The following is a 16,095-nucleotide window of genomic DNA, read 5'->3' as shown; positions in this document are numbered from 1 at the left end:
CGCTGATCCTCTTCGAGTCCTACGAATCCGCTCAGTCATCGGTTTTCCCCCTCGACCAGCTATAGCGGGCGTAATTAAAATAAACGTTTAATTAGCCGTGGAAAGGTGGTGCAGGCAGGGCTGATAGTATAGAATCTCGTGCGTGTACACGACGATCGGCGCGCGTTCGTCGGCCGGTGTGTCTGCTCGACGGAGCCGTCTGCTCTCTCCAGACGGCTTCAGAGCCCGGAAAGCGTCTCGGGCCCGCGAGCGCGCGCGCGCGCGTCCACTCTGGACCCTCGAGTCGAACATCAAAAGAGCAGAAGCCGTTCCTTCCTGTCCTCCTGTCCGTCCTCCTATCCATCCTCTATCCCGACCTATCCGTCCGTTCCGTCACCACGGTGCGCGTCGCCCGATCTCTCGTCTCTTCATTGTCGTCGACGGCCTCGCACTTGTTGAGCCTCGCGCGGACCGAAACGAACCCGATTCCACCCTCGTTACCGGATCGCTGACCTTTCTCCGCCATCCGACCGTGTATTTTTAACTGACCACCCCGCTTCCACTGGCCGACGATAGCATAATCTCGCGGAACTTTTCTCGAACCCGCGATTTTTCGGCGGCCAAACAGGAAACAGGAGCTCACTTTTTAAACTTAGGCGAGATTTTCAACGTGTTCCCGAGGAGCAATTTGGACTTTAGGTAGCTTAAATTAAAGCTGAAAGTGTCTACTTTACGACCCCGGAACGTACATTCCCGCAAAACGGCCTGGGATTTTTTTATGAATTTTTGAATCAAACTATCGGGAGTATTAGGCCGTCTGGTGCCCCTTTTTGGTCTTTGGGCGAGTTTTCAATGACTTTCCCGTGGAGCAATTTGGACTTCAGGTAGCTTAAATTGAAGCTAAAAGTGTCTACTTTACTATACCGTAAGCTACATTACCGTAAAACGGCCTGGGATTTTTTTATGATTTTTTGAAGCAAACTATCGGGGGTATTAGGCCGTCTGGAGCCCATTTTTGGCCTTTGGGCGAGTTTTCAATGACTTTCCCGTGGAGCAATTTGCACTTCAGGTAGCTTAAATTGAAGCTGAAAGTGTCTACTTTACGATACCGTGAGCTACATTGCCGTAAAACGGCCTGGGATTTTTTTATGATTTTTTGAATCAAACTATCGGGGTTATTAGGCAGCCTGGAGCTCATTTTTGGAGTTTAGGCGAGTTTTTTAACATGTTCCCGTGGAGCGATTTGGACTTTAGGTAGCTTCAATTAAAGCTGGAAGTGTCTACTTTGCGACCCCGGAATGTATATTCCCGTAAAGCTGTAATAGTGGACATTCGTATCCCCTCCGAATTACATCGGCAACGGAGAATGTAATCGAAAAGAGTGTGCAGCTGTTAGAAAATGCATTTCCAGTTTCATAATGCACGTGGAAGCGGTTCAAAGTGAATTTTCGATGGCGCCCGAGCCCCAGGATCACCGTTCTCCCCGTAAACTGCCGGAGTTCCAAGGTTAATTGTGTCCGATGTTAACACCGGGAAGCTGTGCAGCAGATTTATCTTGTCCACGGCGAGTTATTCTTAATGGCTGTTGTTTGCCGAGACGAAGCTCTCCGCTCGCGCGTTCATTATTCCAGCTCTCGACGGTATTTAACCCTTTCGGTGCGATCGCCGGATATATCTAGCGCCCATGCGACGACCAGTATAAATAATGGAATTCTATATCTTTTTTTAATACTACAGCTGGACGCAACATTATTTGTTTCAAAGTATTGCCTTATTACCTTCGCAATTTTTACTGAACGCTTAGAACAATTTTCATATAAAGGATTGAGCGTGTGCAAATTTTCAGCGCAGAGCCTCGTACAGCGAGAGTATCACGATACACAGAGTGCTCGTACCGAAAGGGTTAAGCATTGTTTAACGCAGGGTGATCGCGCCGGAAAGCTTGCCGGTTTCGCGATAAAATATCGCAGGAAGATAAGTATTTGAAGCGCGATATATTCTGGTCGATTGAGTGGTCGGAAATATTGACGGTTACGCGTAACTGGACCGTGGATTTTATGCACTTTTCATGAACGCCGAAAACAAAGAGATTCGGAGAATTCACGCGCCGTTTTCCCCTGTTTTCGGTCCATTGATTGCGCCGGCGAGTTTACAGAAAAATGAATAAACAATGCTCGAAACGAGTCGAAATATTGCTTAAACGCGAACGGTTTACTGTTACCTTTTACAGCGGAAAAATAAACTTGGGGCCCTATGAGGGATGTTTTCACCCTTTAGTGATTGCTGATTAAAAAGAATATTAATTAGGGACTATTTGTTAGATATTAATTTAAATATTAAATATTAGATATTAAATCTGATATGAAATATTAGATACTACTTTGATTATTAAAATTAGCTATTATCAAAACAATTATTATTCTTATCATGAATTAATGATCAATTCAATTTCATGGAAAAAGAGTTCGCATAAAAGAGAGAACAACTCCCCCGCGCATTGACAACGTTCCGCCCATGTTAAAGAGCAAACAATGCGTGAAAACGAAGCCCGGCAAAGGCTATTATTTCACAGTCGAGATATTGTTGCGCCGGTAGCTGGCGATCGATTCGCTTCGCGTCCGTGCCCCATTCCGCATGTGCGGCAAACTCACGCACGTGCGTGCGTGCGCAAATTTGGCGGCAGCGACTGATTCTCGATGGCCGCGAGAAATGTTTTCGCGCCGGAAATGAGCTCCGGATTGCGAGAAATTCACGCTACCGGAATATACCGGGTGTCCAGAAAGCTTGGCTTTAAATGCCTTTGCCTACATTTCCAAAAATAAATCGAAAGAAAGGGGCGAAAGGGTGAAAAAATTAAAAGCGAAAAGGAGAACAAATAAAAATGGAAAAAGAGGGCAGTTCTCTCTTAAAAATGAATAATTTATTGCTGGCGACCACTGTCGCGTATTCTCTCAAAATTCGCTCCAATTCATTCCAGACACCCTGTACAACCCCGGCGGTCGCGTTTCCCCCGTTGTCGACGGGTTGGCAGAGGACGCAAAAACCATGGCACGCGGCACATGTCGCCGGCTCTCGATGAATAAACGAGGGACGCGTGTCGCCCGTAGACCCGACACGCTTTTTCCGCGCGAGGGTTCGCAAATGAGACTTGTTCCTCCGCGGAAATATCCGCTCGGACACTGTCAAAACATCCTCAACTAGAACTCCCCCATAGCGAGATTGAGATCGAACCCCATGAATGCCTCTGCCCCCAAGACGGATGACTCGACGACCCCTGATAAGGGTGTTCTCAGAATTAATAGTGTTAATGGTTTTAATTATGGTTCTGGAAAGAAGGGTGGGAAGTGACTTGTTGCTCTCGGGGAGGGTGCTCTTTAATGGCGTTTTATACGTATTCAATTTTTAATTAATTTGCGAGAAGGCTTTCCCCTGAATACTTATAGCTTAATTTTTAATCTATTATTGGAAATATTGCTGTGTAATAAAGGGGTGATTTTCGAATCTATAATAGGATTTATTAATTATTATTGGATTATTATAGAAATTATTGTAGGATTTTTAATTTATTTTTAGGGAATCGAGAATTTATTTGTTGCTGTTTCAGAGAGTGTTCTTTGAATTTATTAGAGGAAGATTTTTAATTTTTAAGGAACGAGAATTCATTTGTTACCCTCTAATAAGTAGTTTTCTTCGAGAATTTACTATAGTAAGACGTTCAATTTATTTTTAGGGAAACAAGAATTTATCTGTTACTGTTTAAAAGACTGCTCTTTGAATTTATAAGAGAAAAACCTTTAATTAATTTCAGAGGGCCAAGAATTTATTATTACCATCTTTAATAAATTCTTGAAGAATCGAAAATTCATTTGCTTTTTCTCTGACCGTGAAATTATAAAAGCTATATTTTTTAATGAATTAAAAAGTGCATAACTGAGAAGGTAGGGGTTCGGTCTAACAAGAAAAATGATCGAAGAGCATATTAAGGGTGCGCAAAAATATACGGGAAATAAATCGTTGCCGGGAGAACCACGACACAAGGGAGGCACATTAAATTGCATCCACTTTTTACCATGGGCTCCACACAGTTGGGGATTAGAGTGTACCGATGTATAAATATTTCACTGTAAAACCCCGTTACTCCCACCGGGAGTAATAAACTTCCTCCGCTATTACACATTGCTTTCTCTAACGTCAAGACATCTTTATGCAGCTTCTTAAAAATTGTTATCTAGCGATTTGATAATTCAACCCGATTTTATATTGAAATTCGGGGAAGTGTCGCGCGGTTGGTCCGCTTCGAGGCAAGTTAAAAGCAGATTGCATTACAGGATCAGGACAGATAGAGGAGGAGAGAGTTGCAGGGCAGACGTGGGAAGCCGTGCGAATAAATTCGATACAACGAACGGGTTTTCGCCGGGATTTTTGACGATCGGTTTAACAGAAGAGTTATCTCGCGGTGCGGCGGCTCTCTCTCCGTTTGCACAAATTCCCGAACAAATCCTGGCGGCGGCGCACACGCGGCCGCGCGGATCCGTTGATCCGGCGAGCCGTTAATCGCCCACGCCTTCGGAGCTCCGAGGATTAACGATCTGAGGTTCTAAAACAAACATTCCGGCCGGTGGCTGTGTCAGCAGAGCGGCGTGTGTAACGATTGGAGGCTGCCCGCTGGCGCGTCTGACTTCGAACCTCGTTTTCCTGCCAGATTTCCCGTTCACGGGCGATCCAGAAATTGTTCCTGATCAACTCGGTGCCTCCTCTGTTCACTAGGTTTCCTCCTCTTCCTCCTCCTCCTCCTCCTCCTCCTCGGTTTCCTCGGCCGGGAAACGCCGCGCGCGGTTATTAAACCCTTGGCCTCGAATCGCCGGGACCAGTCCGACCGGTCATAATTTAACACGATCGTGTCCGAGCGCCGTGGACGATTGCTTTTTCAAAGCGGCGATGCTCGGTCGCCCTTCGCACAGATTACCCTCGCTCTGTTATTCTGCGAGCTTCGATTTTTACCATTCAGTTCCACTTGTTGTTGCCCCTCCTTCTTTTATCGTGATAGTTGTTTTAAAAACTGGACCCAAGTTGCGCCGAATTGTAAGTGAAACAGTCGGGGAATTGCAATTAGGAAGTTGGTCAATTAGATTGCGATTCTGGATGGATGTTGAATTATATTGTGAAGCTGTTGAATTATATTTTGAAGCATTATATTGTGAAGCTATTGAATTATATTGCCAAGCTATTGAATTATATTGTAAAGTTATTCAATTATATTGTGAAGCTATTCAATTATATTGTGAAGCTATTGAATTATATTGTGTAGCTATTCAATCATATAATTTAAATATTTCAGTTAATTTAATTGGTAATTGTTTTAGTCACTAACGTAATTTAAATGTAATATAAGAAAGCTAAAATATTAATTTAAAAATGCTAAATTACGAACAGTTCCACGCCTATTATATTTTCCTCCCTTGGATGGCTGACCATTTTCACGGTTGTACTACTGACATCTTTACCAATTCCAAAATTCAGCAAATTTTCGGAAACTGACACAGTGCACCATTTTCCAAGGGTTGAAATCCCTCTACACACCCTCTTCGCAACAACCTAACCTCAATACAACTACCACGAATAAAACACCGTGTCCAATTCCCTAAAAATGTAACCCTCGAGAATCTCAAAACATCCTCGAAAATTTAAAAAAATCCTCGAGAATCTCAAAAAATCCTCGAAAATTTAAAAAAATCCTCGAGAATTTAAAAAAACCCTCCAAGGTTTCGGATATTTATTTCGAGGTCCAGTAACCCTTATCCGCAAGCCAGTAGCATTAATTCGTTGATTCTGGTCGGCGCAGACAGGTTTTTTTCGTCGAAAGAGGTTGCATCGTCGCACGGCCGGAAACGCGAGAAGCAAAAGCGAAAGAAACGGGACGACGCGCAAAGATGTCCGCGAGCCGAAGGATTCCGAAGTTTCGTAGTTTCCCGGCGCGCGCCCCGCGTAAGCTGATTACCCCGGCAAAGCCGAAATTTCCTGGAAGGCTTCTGCGTTTAACCACCGATCGATATTCGCCCGTTTCCGATGGCCTCCGGCGCTCTCGTTTCTCGCTTGGAAGTCAACGGCGATCGTCGTCGCCGTGTGGTTCGTCGACGACGTCGGCAACTTCGTTCGAAAAACGAGCAACAACGTCGACACGATTAACGGCCGGCGAACAGATTTCCGGATTTAACGTTTCCCAAATCGCCGCGATGCCGTCTCGCGAACGAGCCGGACGACGCGTCCGAGAGCACCCCGTTGCTATAGAAACCCACCCCCGTGTTCTGCTGCGGCTGTTGGCCGGCAGCGGTTCTCAAAATACTTGCACAGAGGCTGCTACTCTACCCTTCCCTCTCTCTCTCTCTCTCTCTATGCCATCGAATTCCTCGCATTTCTGCCCGGCTGCCGTCCATGGGAACTTCGAATTCTCTGGCATCTACCATCGTTCCCAGCTCCATCGAGAACTTCAATTTTTAGGCTGACAGCCGCCATTTTTTTCACCATTTTTGCGACACGTTTTCAATGATTTTTTTAGACCTTTCAGATTTCTACTTGAACCGCGAAAACTGTGATCCAGCCCACTGTGTTTTCAGTTTACTATAGTAGTAATTCTAGTTTTTATTTTAAGGGTGCAATTTACCCCTGATTATCCTCAAAGTATTTGTATTTCAAATAGCTTCGCTTGGAGTAATTTGTATACGAATCTTGAATAAGTAACAATTTTGTATTTAATTTTCTTCTTTGATAGTTGAAATTTATCACTTATTTTTCTCGACTATCTAAAATATCTGCGTATTAATTTCCATGTCAAGGCAACTCGAAACAATTAACTGTGTGAGTGTGCCACGTGACTTTGCTGTATTTCCTGGCCGAAAGTGCCAATTAAATTTCTCCGATTAAAAATACCGAGAAGCGCGATTTGCCGTCTCTCATTCTTGAACTTCAACCGACACTGTTTGACACTGTTCGAAGCGCGAAATCGCAGCTTGGCGTTCAAAGGGTTAATTACAGAAATTATACCATGCTCTCGGTTTCTTCGTTTCGCCGGGCAATAAATTCCCGATTGGCAACGACAGGAAACGGTTGCGGCCATTTCCTCCGAAATCCCGGCGAAACATCGACCGTTATCGAGCGCTTTCTTTTTATCAATGAACGAACGATGATTTACGAAGGTATCGATGCCGCGCCAACGAAAGGATATTCCTTTTGAAGCGTGGGCATGATGGATCGGAAAGTTGTGTCGCTCGGTCATTCTCCCGGGCGAGCGGAGATATATACGAGAGAGAGAGAGAGAGGGAGAGGGAGAGAGGAAACACACACAGTGGCGTAGAATGCAACGCATCGCTGCTGGCCGCGGAGAGGTCATTCAACCCTGAAATACAGAGCGCGCATCTCTGCTATCTTACCGTGTGTCAGATTTTCGTTGGAGGGGGGAGGGCGTTTTTATACTCGGTTTCCAAATCCCCGACTAATCCGTATCGTCCCGGCACTCGCGCGCGCAACAGAATGCAACTGCGGGAATCATGCCAAACTAAGGGTGCACACAACCGGCGTGCAACACACAAACGAGTACCACCGTCTCTCTCTTTCTCTCTCAGCTTTTCAATATTCCATTCATTAGCGTGCTCCGCACAGAAAAATCATTAACGCGCAAACTTTTTCGAAATTCTATACGCGTTTTTCTAGCACGAATTTACCATGCCCTATTCGCAACATTATAACAAATAATATATGTATAGTACGAAGTATGAATTAACATACATTAAAGACGTCTTTAAAATATATAAAAGCGTCTTTAAAATATCTTAAAGACTTTATCTTGTCATCTGAATCAGTACATCTTAAACACGTCCATTTTAGGTCTGAACGTCCTACGGCCTAAAATGGACGTAGTGAGGACTTTGAGACGTCCAGAGATTATACAGAAAACATCGAGCACAAATCCCATGGCAATTCGATGGAATCGACGACGCGAAATTATGTTAGCCCGGAAGGTACCGTAGCCGTCGCCTAACTTTGAGGGCGCGTCTGCCGGTAAAAGGCTTCGCTTGGCCGGAAGTGGGTCAAAGTAGCCAAAGGATTCGCGATCACGAACAACATCGTCCCGGGTAACTCGATGTTTTCGAAAATTCAATGCTGCAACCCTGGCGCGAATTTCCGGGTGCTTACGCATCCCTGGACGAGCGAGCACCGGATTCGACGCGGGGGAGAGGGTGGAAGAGGGTAGTTTAAGCGTCGCGGAACAAGCTCTTCCTCTCTCCAGGAGAGACCCTCTCGAACGGTCTCGCCCGATCCGGAAAATCTGTCAACCGGGATACGGGATGCGAGTTAAAGACGATAGATGATCCCTCTCTCTTTCATCCCCCTAAAATTCGACGTTATTTGTCGACGGTGGAGGCGAAGCGGGGTTGCGCTGCGGCTCCCGACCAATCGGATCGCCGGGAGGTTTCTTCGACGACGATTTCCCTGGGAAGCCATTGCCAGCCAATCTAGATGGCACTGTACCTATATCCCGGTACGTGCTCCCGGACTTATTGTTAGGGGTGGCTTTTGACCCTGCGGCAACTTCGTACACTGCGATAAACTCCGGAGATGGAAATCGGAACCCGTATTTACGGAGGCCCGGGTCACCGACACGAATTTCTTCCCCTCCCCCCGTAAAGAGAGCACAAATACCGATCGCGCTGACCAACCACCCCTACCACACGTTTCCACCCACATGGTATCGCGATCAGAGAGGACGTCTGGCATTACCATCCCGCTTGTAACACCCTCTATAATAATCACCCCCCTTCGTTACGCTTTGTTTTCAACCCTCTAGCGCATACTATTCCCAATAGAAATTCCGAATAAAAAGAATTAAGTGCCACGTAAAAGAAATTATTTTCTCAATCGTCTAATAATTTTTAAATAATTTTTTTCTTCCAATTGAAGATGTTACGCGTGCATTTTTATTAAAAATTCACGGGTCGGGATATTTTCCTTCCGGACAAACATGGAGGCAGAGAGCGCGCGGTCGGCTACAAAAGGGAGGGAGGATTTTCCGCGGAGACGTCGACTGCGACGTTAACTCCCGATATTTCGGACCGGAAGTGGATAGCAGGAATTTGTCGTCGATCCCCTCTCGACAGAACAGCTCTCAGGATTGATACGTCGCGATACTAAGCCATTTAGAAGATTGAAAGACCTTTCCCCGATATCTTTTCGGGTCACGGGACGCGGAGAAAAGGGCGCGCCGACTTTTGTCCGGCCCGCGCGATTCCGCCTGCAATCGGATATCGCCGACTGTTTCAGGGATTGTTCGATCGAGTTCTAGACGCCATTAGGGATTTTTATTCCCTTTAGCCTTCGAATCAGATTTCCAGAGTGCCTTGAAATTAATTTCTTTTTATTTTATTCGGGAATAAAAATTGTCGCTGCTTTGGACGCTCGTAGAAGTTTTTATTCTGCGTCAAATGGGAATTTTCAGGTGACTTGTCGATGTTTTAACATTTTTTGCCATAAAACATAATATTCAGATATTTAAATAGAGACTGAGAAGTTGCACTAAATTGTTTATAGATTTATATAAAAATAATCTACTCAATTGAGAATAAATAATCGAACGAACAACCCCTAACTCTATTATATTATTATACTTCGTCAAGAAACGCTAATTCGCAGCTGTTCCAAATTTCGCCTAGCCTAATCGATCGTTTAGACAGCCGCGCGTCGCTGAAGGGTCGTAGAGTCTTTCCAAGGAGACAATTTCGGATTGTTTGGGGCCGTGATCCCATCAATCGGATTCCTGCTCAGGACGTCTCATTACAAGTTGGACGGCGTAGCTGGCACAGCTTTGTACGCGCCTGCACGCGTGACCCTTGGCTCATGTTGGTTAATCAGGAGATCCATTGCACTTCTGTCTGTGGATTCGCTTTGGAGGATTCACCTCTGATACCTCCCTCAATCCACCGTCTCCTGCGAACCGTGTCTTAACCCATCCTCTGTTTGCTCGCCACAAATCCATTCCTTCTTTTCTCCATGGCGAAAGACGAAACGTGGTACGGTGATGTCTTGCCAAGATTTATTCAGATGATCGAAGCGACGATGATTGTAAGGGGAGTATATAATTCCTGAATTTATTATTTATATATTTAATATGATTTTTTATTTGGAAATTTCTTTATCGTGCTTTATTTAGATATTTTCTGCACTGTCGTTGGACATTTTTTGATTTAGAGTTTAGATGTCTTTTTCTACTGTATTTGGACTTATGGTTTGATTAAAGGAAAGACGTTTTAAAGCAAAGGTAACAAACTATTAAATTACCAAATTTAACAGACGCGTCTTTTCGTTTTAGAAGATTACTTCGCGACACATGTACAATTAAAGAAGTCCTTATTTCCTCCGTCCATCCGACCCTTAATAAACCTAACTCTTCCGTCGCTGTTCTCTCACCACCAAAGAGGACACTCAAAGGTAAAACTCTAGCAGGTGGTAAAACTCTCCTCGTCGGATCTCTAGTAGCTCGACTCTCAAAGTTCGTCGAAGGCGTTCGAAACGGTTTCTCAGAGTTCGCCTAATTGTCAGTTCTTCCGGAGCAACTGGTTTCCGCTCGGACAGCTGCAGGATATCCCTCTTTCGCAGGCTCCCCCCGATCTCCGAAATGCAGGTCACGGCGGTGCGGCAGAAAGGGATGACAGGGGGTGAAAGTTCTTGCCCGACGGGACGGAGCCAGGAGCGGAATCCCTCGCGTCGCGGGAATAATAGAGCGCGCGACGCCTCGCGGCGTGAGTGACGGGATCGCTGACGTTAATTATCCTAATGAGCGATGGATCCCCGCAACCGGAGACCGCCGAAATTGTCTTCGCCGGATTGAACTATAGTTGTTCTTTGCCATCCCCGCCCGGCGAGCGACGATTTCCAGAGTGAGAGAGATTGATTCGTCTCTGTCATCATGGAAGTGCACGCACTCGGAAACTCGAAACTATTGTTCGCGTAACTATGCATATTGCGACCCAACTTGGGCCACGTATTAATTCCATCCACTTCTGATACGAGCGTACAGTCTACTGAGAACGTTCTGTATCTGTATGTTTATATATTCGGCTGTTTTATTTATTCGGGGGTGAATTTTACAGCGGCGAAAATTTTATTTTATTTCTTTTATTTCTCATTTATTTCATCTCAGGGATAAAGTATTTATTAAGGGATTTTGTCAGGAATAGATTTCCGACCGATTCTCAGTTCATTTACAGAGAGAATAATTGTAATAATTACGATAATATAATAATAATTATTATAACAATTGCAGTTAATTCTGCAGCCCTGCAGTGCATCTTCCTGCAGGCTAAAAATCGTCTGCATAGGCTCCAATAATTTCTATTTATTCTCTCGTCTGCTCACGTTTATCACGAAAGCATAAAATATCTATTTTATATACGTACACGTAATAATACATCCAACATATCAATTCGGTGGTATCCGAAAGAGTTCCAGAAACGCGCGAAGCATCCGAACTCCGCGGCAACGTTAACACTCGCCGGATTCGGCAGCGGCGCGTGAATTCGCCTGATGAAATTCCACGGAATTCTGCCAGCTGTTAGGGTGGACGGCGATGCCGGAACAATTTCGTGGGATATCCTCGCGGAAACGACCCAGCGGAAGATTAACTTAGTCGGCCGATAGGTCAATCAGAGTTCAATGGATAAATAATGAAATTGGCGGCAGGTTTAATCACAGTCGGTCGATCCACTTCCGCTTTGCTCTCTTGCCGCGCGACACGGAATTTTCTCGCGGACAATTACGCGTCGTTTAGTATCGTAAGAATGGCTGAAGATAGCAAGTGTTTGAGGGGAACAATGGCCGCCGGAAAGAATAGCGTGACACGCCGCGACCGGGGAGAGGGTGCCTCGGAATTTAACGGGGCCGGTAATCTCTGGAAATGCCGGCAGGAAAGAGCGTAAAAGTAATTACACATCTCCTTGGGTTTTTTCCTCCGGAGTGCGCCGGCTTCCCAGCAGGAAATCGCTCTTCCTCCTCCCGACACTCTCTCTCTCTCTCTCTCTCTCTCTCTCTCTCTCTCTCGTCGTCTTTCTTTTGCTACGAGCGCGGCCACGTTAAAATTATAGCTGCGGTGCGACGTGATGATACTCCGACGCACGATAAAGATTAAGCCCAGCTGATGCGTCCGCGCAGCTTTTACACGAATTATGCAATTACGGGGGCGAATGTTTGCCCGCTAAGCTTCTTTCGACGGTGCTCGCGCGACGAATGGATTTAGTATTTTACGCGGAATTTATTAACCTCTTGCGCTCGAAGCTGTTGTAAGTCTAAAATAGCTCTTCTGACATGGACCATTTCCATTTTATATGAGAAAATGTATTTTATGCGGGGGAAATTGAATCTTGTAGCTTGGGCAACGTCGGTTATATTTTTAATAATTGTTTTAGAATATAGAAATTACTTTGGAACGTAAAGTAACGATTTCAGTGGTGCCTCGAGTGGAGTCACGACTCGTGTGCAAAGGGTTAATTCTCAGGAAAATATGGGGACACTAGATTTTTTTAATCATACTATTTTTTAATGAATTTCATCGAGATGTTTAACATAGGCTGGTTGAAAATACTATTAATAACTCTGTGAAAGCATTAATAAAGAACGAAGCTGAATCGCGAAGAAAAAGTCTGACTCGAATTTAATTGTATTTTCAATCGTGTAAAGCGCAGTGAATTATGCGAACAGATTTCGCAAGATATTCGCTGGGATATTGATTATTGATTAAAAATACAGACAGGTACGTAATTCGATGTTACATCTCTAAAACCGGAATACGTGACATCTCTGACGTATTTTATATGTTATAAACGAATGAATAATTCCACGGGGAAGATATTTCGGCCGTGGCGGTATAATAAATCCGAAAATGATCATTCCGATCAAACCTCTGATCGAAATGTCGAATGAATTATTTTCGTCAGTTCCAGATACCCTTTTTCTATTTCCATTGGAACGCGTGCTATGGTGGGCGAAGGATTAGAATTTGCTCTTCCCTATCATTCTTGCTCTTCGAACGTCAGAGGAGTCAGAAACGCGGGAGCAAACGAACCGCGGACCATTCATCGCGAAGACAAACGAGGAGTCGTCGTTATTTACCAATTACGATACGACCGTGATATTTCGGCGAAGCAACAATGCGGACGAGCCGGTGGCCGGTGGCAGTTCCATTCCGCGGACAGAATAAACTAATCTAAATATAATTCCCGATTCACAGAAGCGCCTATAATTAAATCCGGCGGAGTTAATAACTGCATCCCCGAGACCGGCGCGGACCGACGTTCATTACGTTAGCGGTTAAACGGTGATAATTCCTCGGAATGGTGAAGCACTGTCCGTTTTTAACCGTATCTTCGGGAACCCCGGCCAAGGGAGAGCGAGCGAGAAAACGAGCGAGGGAGAGAGAGAGAGAAAGATCGAAAGAGAGAGAGAATGAGAGAGGAAGCGCTTCATTTATCTTTGAATTATTCCACGGCCGGAACGCTGACTCAGCGTCGCTCCTTTCGACGTTTTCGTCCGTTCTCGCCGCCCCGTTATCTCCGCGATTCGCCGCCTGCCGCGAGAGGAAGCTCCGAGGATCGCGCGACGCGACACGGCCGATCGACAAAGCGACCGACCGGCTCTCCGGAATAATTCACGCCTAACCGCGAACTTCCTGCAGGATTACAATTTCCTGGTCCTCGTAACGGCACGCTCTATATCCTCTTACCATCCGTCCGCTGTGCGCAGCACACGATTGCCGCCCCCGGCGCCCCTCCGTCGACGACAGTGACCGTCTTAAGCCGTCCGTCCCGCCCGTCCCTGTCGACCATGCATTTTAGAGTCGCCTTAAGCGAATATTCCTATTCAGAGGGGTCAAGAATCGATTCGTTTTATCGAGCAACCCCCTTCGGAATGCCTCCACTAAATCACCAATTTCCGACTTGAACTCTGCTCCAACTGGGCAGACAGTTGCTCCTCCTTCGAAAATAACATTTTACTCCAAGGGTTGCTCGATATAAAAAATTTAAGGGTCCAAGTATTTTATATTTCCCTGAACCCTTTCGATACGAGTGACGGATATAATTAACAGAATTTTATATTATCGTTTTAGATTTATTTTAGAAAGAGTTATTAATTTACCCATAAATATATTTCCTTAATATCCTTAATAAAATTAATTATTAACGAAGGAAATAGGTTCTCATTTAGCTCCCGCTTCCAGCAATTAATTCTTAACGCGCTCTAATTATTAACACGGTCGTCGGTCAACGTCGCGATCAAAACCAATGTCCCCGTCGATCAAACATATTGTCCCTAAAGTTTGATGAATTATGGTCGACGGAGCTAGCAATTTCCGTAATTCTCCCTTCATTGGTATCGCCCTCCACCGTAACAAATAAATGATAAACCCCTCCTGAGCTTAAATAACAGACGGAGAAGCGAACACGGAACGCATCCCCGCTGACAGCGTTATTTACAGCCGTGCCGACCGCGACATAATTTATTTAAACATTCCCCGGGTTCGAGGGAGGAACGGGGAGGGGGGAGGAGGGGGCCAGGTGTCGATCGACAGGCCAGACTCTCTGCTTCCGTACACCGGCTCGCTCTTAATTAAAACTCGCCGCCTGACGACCGCCGGCTTTCATTAAGCACACCCCCGGCCGGCTGTCGTAACTCGCGGTTGCCTAGGCTGCTCGCGGTGACGGTTCCGATAAATTGTTCGGCTCCTCGAAGATCTGCCACGTCTACCCGGTGTTTGATTCTTAAGAATGAGATCTGCTATACTACGCAGCATAGTATAGATACTAGCTGGTTGTGGAATGTAGGCAGATGTATATTTTCTGTTTAATTAAGGCTGATAGATGAACGCGTTGCAATTGTCATTTTATATGGTTGAGGGTGTGTGAAAAGTTACGCAGGATTGGTAATACAAAGCGTTGAAATTGTTTATGAATAATGGAAATATAACTGCATTAACCCTTTGCTGTACAGTGACGTCTGCGAGACGTCGGATTCGTTTCATATGCCATTGCAGACTTTGATGTCAAGAACTCTTTTCGGCGAAATTAAATGGTATTCTACGGATGCGTCGAAGCGCATTTTATTTCTATGTCAAAGGGTTAATGTCAAAGTGATAACATTGCTAAAGAAATTTTTCTCTCAGGCGTGGTTGACGAGTTATTAACAAAAAAACACTGAGCAATAAACACAACTAGGAATCCTCCACTCGATGGTTCCCTCCACCTTGCATTAACAAAGCTCCTCTCTCATTGGTCAACCCTTTTCATTAATAACTCGCCCACCACGCCTCAGAGAAATTTTTCACAAAGGAAAGGGTTACTTGAAATAACCTCAGGAACCTGTCTTTAACTGCGAAAGCCTTCTAGGCTACCCTATATACTCCTAAACCGTCGAACAATATCTGCTAAATTTTGAAATATTTAATCCTTTGAAATCTTCACCCTCCAACTTCGACGCTTGGTTTGCATGGTCTCTCACGGCGTGAATTTGTTTGCGTTTCAGGACGATGCGGGCACGGTTCGCCGTGCGAGCAGCTCTGCTACGAACTTCACGACGGGATGTACGAGTGCGACTGTCGGGACGGCTATATTCTTCATAAAAATGGATACAGTTGCGCCGGTGAGTAGCTCCACCTCGTCGAGGAAACTTGTCCTCCTTTGCAATTCTCTGGCCGCGTTCCTGCGCACACCTACCACACATTCAATTTGTTCAGAGCCGACTGTGGTCTGTTTCTCGGAGAGGGCGGCTGGAGACATAACAGCTGGACATTGTGGATCTCTGTGCAGAATTACGAATTTTACACGGGGCAGCCAAAAGTTTTCGCGCGTTCAATTATCGATGATGAAGGGAATAAGAGCATAACGACGATTGTTAATTTTATCGTTAAAAAGACAGTAGCTAGATAGAGATTCGATATTTCGAGAATTGATGATAATTATTAATATTTTAAATTAGCTGAAAATGGTACGCTGAAATTTAGCAATTTTTTATATTCTTTTAATTTTAAATTTCGTCTGGCTCTTTTTGCTATAAATGCATAAAGTCTTCAGTGTAAAA

At 45.0% G+C, this 16,095-nt stretch overlaps 1 protein-coding gene across 2 annotated transcripts in view; it reads left to right on the top strand.

The window, feature by feature from the left end:
• The window catches only part of LOC144468095 (pikachurin), a 230,041-nt gene that overhangs the window by 52,652 nt on the left and 161,294 nt on the right, over positions 1-16,095 (top strand). For both annotated transcript variants that reach the window (XM_078177279.1, XM_078177288.1), the window contains exon 3: positions 15,541-15,657. In XM_078177279.1, coding sequence (XP_078033405.1) covers positions 15,541-15,657 — 117 coding nt within the window. The remainder of the gene's footprint in view (positions 1-15,540; positions 15,658-16,095) is intronic.

The sequence above is a fragment of the Augochlora pura genome, chromosome 1 (genome assembly GCF_028453695.1).
Source record: "Augochlora pura isolate Apur16 chromosome 1, APUR_v2.2.1, whole genome shotgun sequence".
NCBI lineage: Eukaryota > Metazoa > Arthropoda > Insecta > Hymenoptera > Halictidae > Augochlora > Augochlora pura.
The sequence above is the reverse complement of the archived record's forward strand: the minus strand, read 5'-3'. Positions and strand labels throughout refer to the sequence as shown.